The sequence below is a fragment of the Bufo gargarizans genome, chromosome 2 (assembly GCF_014858855.1).
Source record: "Bufo gargarizans isolate SCDJY-AF-19 chromosome 2, ASM1485885v1, whole genome shotgun sequence".
Lineage (NCBI taxonomy): Eukaryota > Metazoa > Chordata > Amphibia > Anura > Bufonidae > Bufo > Bufo gargarizans.
The window spans coordinates 546,724,868-546,741,682 of NC_058081.1; the positions used below are offsets into that span (position 1 = coordinate 546,724,868).

General features: G+C 44.7%; 1 protein-coding gene across 1 annotated transcript in view; it reads right to left on the reverse strand.

The window, feature by feature from the left end:
* Positions 1–219: 219 nt before the first annotated feature.
* Positions 220–16,815, reverse strand: part of LOC122926660 (D site-binding protein-like) — a 53,256-nt gene continuing 36,660 nt past the window's right edge. The window contains exons 3-4 of the mRNA XM_044278103.1: positions 4,737–4,954; positions 220–2,773 (exon numbers count right to left, since the gene is read on the reverse strand). Coding sequence (XP_044134038.1) covers positions 2,558–2,773; positions 4,737–4,954 — 434 coding nt within the window. The 3' untranslated portion in view covers positions 220–2,557. The remainder of the gene's footprint in view (positions 2,774–4,736; positions 4,955–16,815) is intronic.

The following is a 16,815-nucleotide window of genomic DNA, read 5'->3' on the forward strand; positions in this document are numbered from 1 at the left end:
AAGTCAATGGATCCGCAAAAAACGGATGACATTCGGATGTCATTCCGTATGTCATCCGTTTTTTGCGGATTCCGTTCCTGGAAACACATAACAAATTTTTTTTTATTTTATTTTTTTCAATTTTTTTTCAAAGAAATCCAAACAACTTTATTTGATTATTGAAATGTATACATGTTTCCGTTTTTTGCGGATCCGCAAAAAACGGATGACATACGGAAACATTTTCAGGAACAACGGATCCGCAAAAAACGGACCGTTTTTCAGGATGAAAAAAAACAGGACGTGTGAATGGACCCTAAGGGTTATACCTGTATAAATACAAAAAATAGAAGCTTACTTCCCATTGCATGGTGACAATGGAGATCACCTAAACTACTAGAAGAGCCCTCTAGCTAAGGGATGCTTAACCTGTGGCCCCCCAGCTGTTGCAAAACTACAACTCCCAGCATGCCCGGACAGCTGTTAGGGCATACTGGGAGTTGTAGTTTTGCAACAGCTGGAGGGCCGCAGGTTGAGCATCCCTGCTCTAGCTAGTTGCCGATTTTGCAGTGGCCATGGAGAGGAGAAGCCTTCACAAACTATGGACCCACCTTCTGTAGAAGCTAAAAGGATGAATCTATGGTATGCGTGCCCTTGTGTGATCTGGTACTGAACCACATTAGTATTTCATTTGGCAATACCTAAAATACCCAACAACATATAATATGATTTACACAATAAATCATTTCTATGCAACAATATTTGCCCAGTGCATTGATACATACTACTAAAACACAATCCGGTTCAATGCACACTAATGTACCACCATACATTATGTATTTTCAGCATTTTATGCCCAAATCTATCAGTTAGGACTGTGTAAACCTTTCTGTGCACGCTACATCTTATAACTGGGGTGTGCTTTTCCACTGAATGTTTATATGATATTTAATGCCAAAAATAGTAAGGCTCTATTCACACATGTTTTTGCTGCGATTTTTGATGCATTTTTTTTCTTTTTTAATAAATAAAACATCAAAAATATAAGCAAAATCAGCATTGAATAAAACCAATACGTGCAGTATGATAACATGAGGCTATACCTGCATTCACCTTATGCTAAAACCATGGACTGAAGATAAAGATGCAAAGAAAGGTTCTCCAGGGGCCGAAGGATTGATTGTCTTGTCACTTGGATCATACTGGCCTTTTCAAGACCGTTTACTGCATGGGCCAAGCATCTAAAGCTCTGTTCACACTTCTGCTGAAACGTCCTATGATGGACACCAATGGCATCCGAAGGACCGCATTGAATCATGAGTCTGTTGAGCTTCTGTCATTGTGTCCATCATTTCGAAAGAAAGAATAGCTCTGCCCATGACGGAATAGAATTATGAACAGTGCCCTACGGTAGCTTCACACACACAGTATTTTTTACAAAAAATGCCACTGCAGTTTTTGTTGCAGCTTTTTTGAGCCAAAACCAGAAGTGAATCCAGCAAGACGGAGAAGTAAAGTCCTTCCTATATACAAGCCTTCTGAATCCACTTCTGGCTTGGGCCCAAGAAACCGCATCAGACAATGCAGCAGCTGAAAGGCTGGTTTCATACACAGCATTTTAGTAAAATAACTGATTTTGGTAAAATTTATGGCTCTGGAAAATCAGTTAGTGAGTTGTCACTAACATGTCTCCCTAGTCATGGTGATCACCTAGAGCAGAAAGAGAGATCAGATCTCCACTGCCCTCGTAAGAGACTCATTCCAAAGGAGAAGGTGCCAGGCTGGCGTACCTGGGAAGAGAATAGTGCATTGGCATGATGGGTATACCCACCCCACTAATTTTCGTGCATACAATGAAGCAATGGATAGTGCTCAATTGTCATTTGTCACAGTAGTGGTCAGTGTCTGGCTTATAGAGGTGGATCATGCGGATTGCAATAGCTAAGATGCCGAAGGATTGTCCACCCTTGCTTTAGTAAGATACTATAATATGAAATCCCTGCAGACCTAACTCAATATTTGTTCGCCCCTTTCCTGCTTGTTTAACTGTAATACCTTTTCATTTAGCATACTCGTTTTACATATTTACATATTTGTACAATGATTTATCATCCATGCTGTATCCGTCAAAATGCTCTGACAAAATGATAAAAATGCAATGCTACTGGACAGCTGTGTGCAAGGATTGTCAGACACAAGGAGATTGGCCTTCACGTGGTGGCTGGTGTATTGGATGGTGCCCGTGTTCAGACTCAGCTTTGGCGTCCTTTTCCTCGGGTCCATTTGCCTAACTGCTGGTGAAACCCCATAGTGTCTATTAGTCACTATAGCACCTTTGTCCTGCAGAAAAGGAGGTCAAGATGGAATGCCGAAAATTGGAGGAAGAAAGCAAGGCAATAAAAGAGCTGTAGAGCGGCCTGCTTCCCATGTGTCCCTCATGCCCTCTAAGTCTTGTGATATTTCTTAGTGAATAAGGGCCATTCTTCGGGAAAGAAAAAAAGGATTGTGGGAGAAGATTCTCGTGAAGTTGTGTTAGTTTGTGCAACCAAGTGGGACAGCTACACCTTTTCTCAGTTCTTTACAAGGCTCCGTGCTGAGACTCGTATTTTGACAAAATGTTTCGGTAGCGAGAGAGTTCTTGGCGGATTTTGGCTACCTCTTGGCGCAAAACTGAATTCTCTTTCTCCAAAAAGGCAGCCCGGACCGTGATCTGGTTTTCCTTCAGCCGACGAGCATCTCGTGAACGTTTGGCAGCTTCGTTGTTTTTGTACCGCCGGTTCCAATATTTCTCATCCTAAAAGGGCAAAACATGACATGGGTTGCTATCAATTACAGTACATACTATCGTAATATATATAGTAAACTAGTAAATTGCTTCCGAAACCTCCAAAAGCTTGAGCCAAAACAAGAAAAAAGGGTGAAACGGCAAAAACCTGGAGGCTATGGTACTCGGTGCGCTCTGGAGTGGGCGCCATCTTTAAAGCCTGGGAAGGGGTCACCTCTCGTGACGTCTGTTTTAGCAATAAAAATTCTAGAGCATCTATTCTTGAATGAATCCATTCCTCTAGTATTCCTACTCAAAGTTTATGAATGACTTTGCCAGAAGTCAGCAATAAAGGTTGATCTGGGTGTATATGGAATAGAAATGGTTACTAAAACAGACATGGCATGAGAGGCGGCAGATTAAGGTCCATTCGCCAGCTTGGCAGCTAGCACTAGATCACTGTTAGCAATGATCCATTTTCTGGACGTTGCTGCCCCATTAGAGTTAAAAGCATGGCCATCATTTTCAGGGTCAGAGGCATAGCAGCTGCTATGGGGCCCATCTCCACTCAGACACGTGTATGGACAATAGAAGAGGGCATTTATTTTTGCATTACTTCTGTACATCCCCTGCATATTATCATACTATCACTGTGAGCCTTATTACTGTACTGTGACATCACTGTGTGCATTATGTGATGTAACTACACTGTGCACATTATCTCACGATTGGGACATCACTGTGTGCATTTCCCTGTTCATTGGTGCAATAGGAAAACCAACATAATCATAAGCTGCTCATGTTCTGAACTTGCTACTGAAGGCGGTCATGAGGGCATGCCTAATTTATTTCATGACACTTGATAATGGTTTAGGGACAGTATTTTGGGGTCTTGTGGGGATAGGAACTATTTGTTAAGAGGCTGAGAGAACCATATTCCTCTTGAAGGCCGTGTTGTGATCACCTATATAGCCGATAAGTGCATCCAATCTGGCAGTATATTATCTGCAGCCTGCAGAACATTATAGTGCCATAAAACGTTGACTCTCATGGGACTCTCCTCTGTTACTCCTCCTGGAAATGTATGACTAAATTGACAACTGGTCATTACCATTCCCCTTGTCAAATGGGTATATCCCTATACAGTGAGCATCGCACATGTCAGACTTTATGTACAAGGGGAATAGTAACTCCCAGTCGTTACTTTATTTTTGACATTATATTTTAATTTCCCATTAGAATAACAGAGGCGTTGTTATAATCCGTTATTGGATAGAAATGCAAGTATATACTAATACAAACTTGTGAGAGCTGACAGATCCTTCTTATACCAATCAGGACTAGTAAAAGTTGGGACGCTGTGTAAAATATGAATGCCATGGCTGCAAATCTCAAGTTCTAAAGGACTTATTTTTGTCATGAAATGGTAAAATGTCTCATTTTCAACATCTGTGATCTACTGTGAATAAAATACGGGTCTATGAGATTTGCAATCATTACATTTTGGGGTCATTTATTAAGCTGAAATATGCAATTTCTCCCCGCTCACGCCAGGTCTAAATAGGTGGGCATGACGTGGGAAGGGGACTGGCCGGAAGGTCCATCTCATTTACCATTTTCTACGTCTGTTTCAGCTCGTAAGCGGTCTTTCATTTAGACTGGTGCTGGATACTCTGAAGTTATGAAGAGGCCGGCGCCACTTCCTAACTTTGTCGGATCCTCCGCCAGCTATGGGGCTTTATTAGGACCGGTGTCTAAAACGCCGCTCTTAATAAATGTGCCACTCTGTTCTTGCTTGCATTTACTTACATTTACACAGCGGGGACTGGGGTTGCAGTGGGTTACACTGAATGGTGTGGGTCTGTTTTGAGAAATGCATAGACCAGCTGAAGTCTAAAGGGACGTCATGCTCTTTTGTAACCTTCTCCTGTACGTCTTCTAGAAAGCATATTGCATAACAATAGGACAGGAATATTTGGCGGTCTCTTTGTACCTTCTGTTCGTCTGGCACCTGGATTTTTCTTGCTTTTTTCATAATCGGCTGGGGCTTCAGTTCCTCTTCAGAAAACCTATGTTTCCTAGGGTCGAATGTATCATGTCCTGGCACACTGGACAAGGCAAGATCAGCAGGATCTGGGTCAAAGTTCATCATTACTTCCACTGACTCTGGGTCTGGACTTGGACTTTCTCTGGATAAAGGAGTCATTTGACCTATTGAGCAAAACATTATGTTAGTAAGACCATATTTTGTAATTAATGAAAGAAAGAAACGATAGATAACATTACCCATTTACCACTCTAGACCCCCAGATTTATCACCCCATTCATCACAGTGCCACCATAACAGAGCCTTATACAGTGCTTCCACAACAGTGCCACCATAACATAGTCATTTACAGTGTTTCCACGACAGTGCCACCATAATAGAGCCATACACAGTGCTTCCACAACAGTGCCACCATAACAGAGTCTTATACAGTGCTTCCACGACAGTGCCACCATAACAGAGCCATACACAGTGCTTCCGCAAAACTGCTGCCATGACAGAGCCATATACAGTGCTTTCACAAAAGTGCTCCAATAACAGAGCTATACAGTGGTTCCACAAAAGTGCTGCCACAGAAGAGCTATACAGCTCTTCCACAACAGTGCAGCCATAACATAGCCATTCACAGTGCTTCCATAATAGTGCCACCATAACAGAGCTATACAATGATGCCATAACAGAGCCATACACAGTGTCACCATAACAAAGCTATACAGTGCTTCCATAACAGTGCTGCCATAGCAGAGCTATACAGTGCTTCCATAGCAGAGCTATACAGTGCTTCCACAAAAGTGCTGCAATAACAGAGCCATACACGGTGCCGCCATAACAGAGCTATACAGTGCTTCCACAACAGAACTATACAGTGCTTCCATAACAGTGCTGCCATAGCAGAGCTATACAGTGCTTCCATAGCAGAGCTATACAGTGCTTCCACAACAGAACTATACAGTGCTTCCATAACAGTGCTGCCATAGCAGAGCTATACAGTGCTTCCATAGCAGAGCTATACAGTGCTTCCACAAAAGTGCTGCAATAACAGAGCCATACACGGTGCCGCCATAACAGAGCTATACAGTGCTTCCACAACAGAACTATACAGTGCTTCCATAACAGTGCTGCCATAGCAGAGCTATACAGTGGTTCCATAACCGTGCTGCCATAATAGAGCTATACAGTGCTGCAGAGCCATTTTTGGTTGTTGATTTTCACTCACTTAAGATAATCCAGTCCCCATCTGCTCTGCCTATCCCTTCTAATTGAGAGAAAGCAGTGCAGAGATTATAAGCAGCTTTAGGTGTGGGTCAGTCTTTACTGTATATAATGTGCTATATATATGTCCCTGCTCTGTACACAGTGATGGTGCCATGCCTCCTCCTACACAGCCCCGGTCACTACGGTGCTGCCCCCAGACGCTTCTCCTGCCTGTGCTACCGCTTTATCGCTAACATGCTGGCTTGTGACAGCCAGAACAAGCCCCACCAATGCCCGCCCTGCCAGCCTCCCCTATCTTAGCACATCAAAGAGCTGCTTAACACTACAAGAGAGGCTTCCTTCGTCATAACTAAGCTCTCTGCTCGCTGACTTCTGCGAGTATGGAGCTTTTTCAGTATTGCTGTGCTTCCCTCGCGGTTCACATTGCGCAGGAGAAGCCTGACGAGTATTAGAACGCCTCAGCGTTTTTTCAAAGTGTAATAGCGTCTGACGCTTGTACAGGCGTTATTGAGACCTCTGATTGCAGGTAATGTCGCATGCAACATTTTGTGCACTTTTTTTGCAACTTTTCATAAGCTTTGCTTGGTCAGGAGTACAGATTGGAACGCTTTTATGTCTCATTTAAGATGCGCACATTTTTAAAAGTCGCATCTCCACGCCAGGCAACCATCTGGCGTTCTTTCACTGACAGTGATGAAACCACATTACAGCTGCGCCAAATTTAATAAAACAGAGCGCCATCTTCATGAATTTGGCGCAAGTATTATACTCCAGTATAATAAATAGCCACAATCACACCTGCAATGATAAATTCCTACCAGAATCCGCATGAAATCGAACATGTGTGAACATACCCTTCATTCCACATGTGGTATTTTTAAGGAATGACTTAAATCGTATTTTAGTTTATTGTAATAGGGCAATGGAGCACAAATGGTTAAAAGACTTCCGCAGCGGCTTGTGAATATTCTCAGGAACACTACAAGTGAACTGTGAAAAGGGGGGATTTGGTAAGGTGGAACAAATCCTATGGATAGCAGGCGTACATCGCTGCCGTGCAGACTAGCCTGGCTGCAAATGTTCTATGCTTCAGCTCTACTGCAACTATGCTAGTAATTCAAGTGTGCATAATGCAGATAAAGCCCAGAAAATGGAAGACATGTCTATTTTTATTCCCATCGTCTCCTGCTTGAAGCAGAAACTCCCACGCCAACAATACTAAGGAGCTGATGAGCTGGAGTATTACATTGGAGCGTACAGTGCTGCTGCACTTTAGCAATCACAGATCTTAACCCAATGGCTTCCAGAGTCTCTGCATGAAAGCATCCGGACAATATGGAAACCCCTCTATATGTGTACGCTATTCATCTTCACAGTAAAACGAGTCCACATCCTTCATTTTATATATATATATATATATATATATATATAATTTATTATTTTATTTTTTACAAAAATTGGAGCAGATCCTGGAAAAGGGAAATAGCAAAATATAAAAAAAAAATCTTAGATGTTTCCTTCTTTTGGAACTTGCTGTAATTTTTGGTTTAAACAATGGACACGTAATCGAAATGCACAATGCATTCAGAAAATCTTCCAACCCTTTTTTTTCACGTTTTGTTATGTTGCGGAATGTGGTAAAAAAAATATAAGAATTTCATGTTTTTCCCCATCATTCGTCACTCCATAATGAGAAAGTGAAATATTTTCTAATTTATTGAAAAAGAAAAAATCTTGCATTGACATAAGTATTCAGGCCCTTTAGGGCACAAAGCGCACGCCGTCCTAGCAACCAATGACGCCTGGCGCTCCTGCATTATGCCAGTCCGGTATCTCACGGACGGTGTTCCACGGACGTGTGAATGAAGCCTTACTCAGGACTTAGTTGAAGCTCCTCTAGCAGTGATTACAGCCTCCAGTCTTCTTGGGTATGGGGCCAGAAGGTTTGCACACCTGGATTTAGGGCTTTTCTTCTCTATCAGGTTATATGGGGACCACCTGTGGACAGCCATTTTCAGGTCTCTACAGAGGTGTTCATGTCAGGGCTCGGGCTGGACCACTCAAGGACATTCACAGAGTTGTTGCTAAAGGTTGTATTACACCTGTCGATTTTTGGGCAGATGATCGCTAACTAGCGTTCGTATGAATGCCTGTTAGCGATCATCTTGCAGTGTAATACTGCGGCCCACTGCTCGATGAATGAGCGGCAATTGTGATTTTCATGCATGCTTAAAAATCGTTTGCCGGGGGCAGATCGTGGTGTCTAATTACGATCTGCCATTGGCAAACCACTAGACAGCATGGGGACGAGCGATGGCATTAGTGATCGCTCCTCCCCATGCTGCGGAGTAGAACGCTGCATGTAATAGCAGAGTTCTCCGCTAGCAAGTATGCGATTACTGGGAGGGACTGCTTCCCTCCAGACAATCACTTGTTCAATCGGCCTGTGTAATACAGCCTTAAGCCACTCCTGTGTTGTCTAGCCTGTGTGCTAAGAGTCATTATCTTGTTGGAAGGTGAACCTTCATACCAGTCTGAAGTCCAGAGCAGTCTGGATCAGGTTTTCATTAAGAATATCTCTGTACTTTGCTCTACTCAGCTTTCCCTTAACCATGACCAGCTGCTGCCACCACCACACTTCACTGTAGGGATGGTATTTGGAATCTGGTATCTTCCAGACATGATGCTTAGAATTGATGCCAAAAAGGTCAATCTTGATTTCATCAGACCATAGAATCCTCAGTCCTTGGTGCTTTTTTCCCCAAACTTTTATGTGTCTTTTACTGAAGAGAGGCTTCTTTCTGGCCACTCTGCCATAAAGCCCAGATTGGTAGTGTACTGCAGTGATGGTTGACCTTCTGGAAGTTGCTCTCATCTGCACACAGGATCTTTGGAGCTCAGCTAGAGTGACCATTGAGTTCCCCGATTACTTAGGCTACTTTCACACTAGTGTTTTTACCGGATCCGGCAGGGTTCAGCAAAAACGCTTCCGTTACTGATCATACAACCGTCTGCATCCGTTATGAACGGATCTGGTTGTATTATCTGTAACATTGCCAAGACAGATCCGTCATGAACACTATTGAAAGTCAATGGAGGACGGATCCGTTTTCTATTGTGGCAGAGAAAATGGATCCGTCCCTATTGACTTGTGTTGGGGGTCATGCCATCTTGCTCTGCATCCCTGGACGGAAAGCAATCTACAACATGTTGTATGGGAACGCCACTAAACGGAACGGAATGCATTTTGGAGCATTTCATTCTGTTCAGTTTTGTCCCCATTGACAACGAATGGGGACAAAACTGAAGCGTTTTTTTCCGGTATTGAGCCCCTATGACGGAACTCAATACAGGAAAACTAAAACGCTAGTGTGAAAGTAGCCTTAGTTGGGTGGGGCAGCCAGCTCTCAGAAGGGTCTTGGTTGTTCCAAACATCTTCTTTTGTTTTTCCTTTTTACTAAATTTCCTAACATTTCTAAAATACTGTTTTCACTTTGTCATTATCGGGTATTGAGAGCAGATGGGCGAACATTAGATTTTTTTTATTTTATTTTATCACAAGGCTGCAACATAAGAAAAATGGAAGGGTCTGAAGACTTTCCGAATGCATTGTAAATACGAACATAACTTAAGGCAAGCCTGGCTATCTGTATCAGGTCCACTTGTAGAAAATAGATTCTGTCTTATAATTCTGAGCTATTAGCAAGGCGAAACCTAACACTGTCCGTAGTTCAATCTATATGGGTGTTACCTTGGTACATATACTGGCCTGCTTGAAATGGCCATGAACGGCTTACAACGCCCCCGGCCTGGGAAGTACACCCAATGTTCACCATTCAGATGAATTGTAAATCAATGCAATGTAGTTCAAAGTAAGAGAAGGCCAATTGCTGCATTCAGCCGGACAGCAGACAATGTACCGCAAACTCCAGTTTGTAAGGGTTTCTATAAGATAGGGCGTGCCCCCAACCTACATCCTTTGGAGACCACTCCAGCCTGCCCCTAAATAAAGACCTCAGACCAGACTACACATATAGACCCCAGACCAGGATTCCCCATAACACAGAACTGGATCCCTGACTCATTACTGTAGATCCCAAAACACTACAGAAACCTACACCTACTGACAGTCCCCAGACCAGACTCCTCGAAATACAGATTCCAGACCATACTCCAATTTAAAACATATCCCAGATCGGGCTAACCCCTAAATACAGAAGCCTAGACCACACTATAGAGACCCCAGAACAGAATATTCTATAACTACAGTCCCCTTGCTCCAGTGCTAAAGAAATACTGGAAAGTAAAGTACAGGTATTGGGAAGTCCTGACTGTCCTCTGATGGCAGATGTTGGGGGGGGGGAGAAGGATCGGGCAGTTGGATTTCAACATGTGGGATCCTTTTGTTATCAACGGAGAGGTGTCTGGCAGTGGTTTATTCACCTTTCCGCATTGAGAACACGAGAGCTCGGCTGAGTGTGCATGTGTACGTGGTGGTCGGGATGGATACTTGTTGCCCGAACATTGGTTACCTACAGTGATGGCCAGCCTTACATGTAATGTGCCAGACAAATTCCACATGGACACCTGGTTTGAAAGATCCCTCAATAAGGGCTCATGCACACGAACGTATTTTTTTCCGTGTCCGTTACGTTTTTTTTTTGTGGACCGTATGCGGAACTATTCACTTCAATGGTGCTGTAGAAAATACAGGAGTTACTCCGTGTGCATTCGGTTTGTCCGCATGGCCGCTCTGCAAAAAAGTAGTGCATGTCCTATTATTGTCCGCAAATCACGGTCCGAGGCCCCATTCAAGTCAATGGGTCCGCAAACAATACGGAACGCACACAGAACGCAGCCGTATGCCATCCGTATTTTGCAGATCCATACTGTAGAAATGCTATGCCCAGCCCATATTGCTCATGTATTTGGTGATTAATAAGTTACTGTTTCTGTATATTATCAGCAAAAAACGGATCAAATACGGAAACCATCTGGATATGTTTTGTGCAATAATGGAACGGAAGAGGACTTAAATCAGAGAAAGAAAAAAAAACTCAGATACGGGACAACGGATCAGTGAAAAACGGACCGCAAAACAACAACGGTCGTGTGCATGAGCCCTAATTCTGTATTTTTCGGGTCAGCAGTGAGAAATGCATTTCAGTTCTGCGCGGTGCATCACTAATTATAGTCAGTAATCTTGTGTATTTCCTTGGTGGATAGAAGGCTTTCCTCCAGTCACTAGATTTGTGCAGCAGCTTGAGTCCTGCACGTTCCATTCCAGCTTCTTTAGTGATTAGCAAGCCTACAGCGTGCAGATGAACAGCTGGAGCGCCGTCATATTACTGGGAGACATGGGCATGCACGTGCGGAGGAGGGCCCAGGCACACACGGCCAGGATGAGCCGCTCGTGAGCTTACTGTACATTATGCTCCTCCAGTAAATCCGCACACACCCATACACGAAGGACATTCCCTTCTTGGAAAGACGGCCAGGACTGTACCGTACATGAGTCCAAAAGTACACTGGGTGTGCACAACAGCATGACACAGCAGACGCACACCCCAGTGCAGCAGGTGCACGTTGCTGTGGCTGAAAACACAAGTAAAAGATACAATGCAACAGCGCTCGGCAGAAGCCACCCTCGCTGTATATCAAACACAGAAAATCACTAAGGCTACTGTCACACTAGCGGCACGGGGCTCCGGCAGGCTGTTCCTTCGGGTGAACAGTCTGTCGGATCCGTCCTGCCGCTAGTGACCGCGTGCCCCCGGACTGCCGCTCCTTCCTGTTAACTATAATGGGAGCGGGGCAAAGTTCCAGCGGAGGCTGCCGGAATAAAACTACGACATGTCCGACATTTATTCCGGCAGCCTCTCGCCGTGCCTCCGCTCCGTCTCCATTATAGTCAATAGGGACGGAGCAGCAGTCTGGGGGCACGCGGTCCCTAGCGGCAGGATGGATGCGACAGGCTGTTCACCCGATGGAACAGCCTGCCGGAGGTCCATGCCGCTAGTGTGACAGTAGCCTTACTGTTGGATTTCTGAAGACATCTGCAGCGTGTGAACAGACTCTTAGACTACTCTTTGCAGCCAGTTGGTCCCACGGATCTAAAATAAACTAAAAATAAATAAAAATTGGAAAAATCCATTCTGCCGCAGATTCAGGTTTTTAAGCCAAAAACCAGTTGTGGATTCAAAAAGGAGAAGTCATATCCGTCCTTAAAGGGGTTTTATACTGTTGGCCTGTCCTCGGGATAGGTCATCAGTATGCGGTCCTGGTACCCCTGCCAGTCAGCTGTTTAAAGAGGCCGATGAGTGCCATGGCCTTCGCGTAGCTCACCAAGCACAGCGCCGCCCATTGGATAATGGCTGTGCTTGGTATCGCAGCTGCGCTTAAGCCATTTGACTAATGGACATAATGTTACTGGCACTCCCTGGAGCGCTGCGGCCACTTCAAACAGCTAATCGCAGCGGGTGTCGGGCCCTTACTGATCCGATACTGATGACCAATCCCGAGGACAGGCCATCAGTATAAAACAACTGGAAAATCCCTTTATTATCCACTCCGTACCCTTAGGGCTCATGCACACGAACGTATTTTCTTTCCGTGTCCGTTCATTTTTTTTTGGGGGGCTGACAGTATGCGGAACCTATCATTTCAATGGGTCCGCAAAAAAAAAAAAAAACTGAAGTTACTCCATGTGCATTCCGTTTCCGTTCCGCAAAAAAATAGAACATGTCCTATTATTGTCCACACAACGGACAAGGATAGGACTGTTCTATTAGGGGCCAGCTGTTCCGTTCCACAAAATACGGAATGCACACGGGCGTCATTCGTATTTTTGGGTGGATCTGTGCACGAGCCCTTAAACTTCCATTTCCGCATCGCCCAACTGTTCAGTGGACAAAATATTGTCACACGGGCATTTAAAGATGTCACAAAAAGGGGTTTGCAACATTTTTTTTACCCACCCAAAACAGGCGTAGCGTGCTTCATAAATGCCCCTCAATATCTGCATATGGATAGATCTGAAAACGCCATACACTGCATATGCACGGCGTCTACCCATATGGAGGATGGCATCTGCTCGGCCCTGGCACGGTGGCTGCAGCGAGCGCCCCCTGCCGGACGAGGACGTGCTGCGCTCGCTCGTCACCGCTTGCCATGTGCCGCGTCCTCCCGCCTCCCTCGAGCACATGGCCTCTCCTGCAGCTGCTCCCCGTGAGAGCGGATTTCCCTGGCCGGCCACGCTCAGTCGGAGGCAGGCGGGGAGGGGTTTGTTTGCGGTGAGCACGCACATGGAGCAGGAGTGTGAGGTGGCCCCAGGGAAGGGAATGCAAAGGAGGGAGGGCGGCGCAGGCCGAGGACGCGTACAAAGGGAGCCGGCAGAGCGAGACTAATTGATGTGAAATCCCAAATTCCTGGGGGGGAAATGGGAGGAGGCAGAGCCCTGCTGCGGCCGCCATCCTCGGCTCCTGCGGGGAGAGCTGTGCCCGTGAAGGAATGTACACAACGGGGGACTACAACCCTCATTTTCCTGCTTCACATATTGTATAGACAGTGCGCCATGCTCTGGGTATGGCGGGTTTTTCTGGTCATTTTCCCATAGGCTTCTCTATAGGACTTGATAAACGCCAGGAAACAGGTGTGTGCAAAATGACACCAAGTAAAAAAACGTGAAAACCAAATGTGGCTTAAAATACCTTATTTCAGACAAAATGAGACCCTCATAAGTCACAATGTTGTCTTATATCTGATTCTGAGAAAGCTGGTGGCGGCCATGATAGATTCAAAGGGGTTGTCTAATTTTCTCACATTGATGGCCTCCTCAGGATAGGTCATCAGTATCAGATTAGTGGGGGTCTGACTCCCGGGACCCCCACCGATCAGCACGCTTCTCGTCACTGTTTACTTGTAGGGAAGCGAGTAGCGTTGAGCGAACTTGTGTTTTAATTTCAGCGTCTAAAGTTCGGGTTATTGAACAATCCCTTTATGGATTCTAAATTCCGTTATGGGTAGCGGAATCCATAACGCGATTCTTCGATAACCCGAACTTAAAGCACAAGTGCGCTCAACACTAGAAGCGAACAGTCGCAGTTACGCTCTGCCCTTTTCCAGTGAATAGGATGGGTTGCATTCCGCATTTTTCCGTTCCGAACACCCCATGTTAAAAATGGCTATTCTTGTCTGCAAAACGGACACAAATAGGACATGTTCTATCTTTTTTGCCGGACGGACCTACGGATGTTGCCTGCACGCAGTGTTCTATCTGCATTTTTTTGCGGCTCCATTGAAACAAATGGGTCTGCATCTGAGCCACAAATAATATGGATCTGATGCGAACCAAAAATACGGTCCGTGTGCAAAGGGCTTTAGGTAAGCTTTGTAACCTCAAAGCCCCCCTTTCCTTTGGTAATACTTTTCACACAGCTTAAAGTGGTTTTCCCATCTCAGACAATGATATGCCCCCATTGTCTGATAGGTGCAGGTCCCACCGCTGGGACCCGCACCTACAATGAGAACAGAGAGGGGAAATGAACGGAGGGCGCATGCGCTGCCACCCTCCATTTATTTCTATGGATATGCCCCCATTGTCTGAGATGGGAATACCCCTTTAAAGGGATTGTCCCCATTAAGACTTAGGGGGGGGGTTCACTTATTGGCAGGTTAGTACTTATTTTTTAGAGGCTCCTGATAGAAGGCTGCGTCAGGTATACATAGTTGTAAATGTGAAGAGGGGCTTGGAATCACACCTTGAGTGAATGATAGATCTGGTAATGCCAGAGGAAGTCGGTAGGAAATGGGAGTCATCACTACGGATCTGAACAAGGAGTACAAGGTAATGGACATACCTGGGCTCATAAACATCAGGAACCACTCCTACATGTCCTAAGGTAAGAACCAGCTATATATAACTACACCTTAATTCCATGTGGTGCTGCACCCATTTTATTTATAACCTCCTCGGTCCACCTATTTACCTCCAGCCCATTTCATTTTACCATTGTCTCCACAAACTGAAGGAAGATACAAGATACTTAAAATGTCCTTTGCTGTTTCTTTCTTTCTCAAAATGACTGATGTTAAGTCTTTACGCAAGATGGATATATATATATTATAGAAGAATGGCGGCACTGACGAAAATCGTTAGAAAGGTTGGGTGCACGTTCACTGGGGAATGAGCTGCTTACCCCTTGGTATATTATATTATATACGAACAGCACTCCTGGGATCCACAGAAAAGGTTTTTCTTTATTCACCCATGTGATGCAACGTTTCGGCTCTGAACTAGAGCCTTTCTCAAGCCTTGGGCTTGAGAAAGGCTCAAGTTCAGAGCCGAAACGTTGCATCACATGGGTGAATAAAGGAAAACCTTTTCTGTGGATTCATATATATATATATATACTTATACAGAACACTAATCTGCCATAACATTAACACCAGAAAAACAGGTTTGCAAATGTAAAATAAGGAAACTAATATATTCTGATATTTAAAATTCATTAGCTAACTCATCTCCTTCATTGCTGGTGAGAGAGAAGGGTGCTGGCTTAGCTAATGAAATGAGACAAACAGCCCCCTTTTTAGGGGATTCCGATGGGTCCATCCGAAAAGTTGGGAAAATTAGAGCAAATTATTAGTAATTTCTCTACTTTACATTTCAGAGGACTTAAAGGGGTTGTCCAAGTTATATTTATTGATGACCTATCCTCAGGATAGGTCATCAATATCAGATCGGCGGGGGTCCGACACCCGGCACCCCCTCCAATCAGCTGTTTGAAGAGAAGGCGTGCGCAGTGTCAGCGCTGCCTCCTCTTCACTGTTTACCTTCTAGCCGTTGCATCTGCAGTGGTGAGCAGGTGTAATTACACCCAAGCCGTCCCTTTCATTTCAATATGAAGGCTTGGGTGTAATTACCCCCGCCGATCTAATATTGATGACCTATCCTGAGGATAGGTCATCAATAAATATAACTTGGACAACCCCTTTAAGTTTTTTTTCTGATGATGGACAACCCCTATAATACTCGTAAGCCCAACTTGTGTCACCAAAACAGCTCTGATCCGTGGCATAGAAGATTCTGCATGACATCTGAAGGTGGCCAGCAGTATCTGGCACTAAGGTGTTAGCTGCTGATCTTTTAAGTAAGTTTTGAGGTGGTCCCTCCATGGATCAGACTATTTTTTCAGCACTGATCACAGAAGTTCGATTGGACTGAGCGATGGGGAACTTGGAGGCCAAGTCAACACCTTGAACTCTTTGATATTTTCCTCAAATAATTCCTTAGTAGCCACTAAGGAATATTGGCGGCCACCAGGCATATTTGTGGTGCAGATCGCTTCTTTACCCCACTCATGCCAGGTCTAAAAAAAAAGTGGGCAGGGAAGGCTTACATTTAGACTGCCGCTGGGGTGCCTCTTCATACCTTTGCAGATCCACCGCAGATCTAGCGGTCTAAAATGCCGGTCTTAATAAATTGTTGCCTTGAAGGGACTTTGTAAGTTGTTTAGGCAGATTGCACAGGTCAAAGTAATATCCACATGAATGCCAGGTCCCAGGGTTGCCTGGAGCATCGCACTGCACTCTGCTAGCTTGCATTCTTCCTGTAATGTGTTCTGGTCCCAGGTAAGTGGCCTTTTTTTTTTAATCATAGAAAGCACTAACTTTTTCTGCAGTTTCTGTGTTATTAGAACAGGCAAGCTAGTCTTCATTTCCAACAGGCATTAATGAACTTCTCCACAGCGCTACTCCACACTATATCCCCTTCTGTTATGCTCAGAGGAGTGAGACAGCAGCAGACACG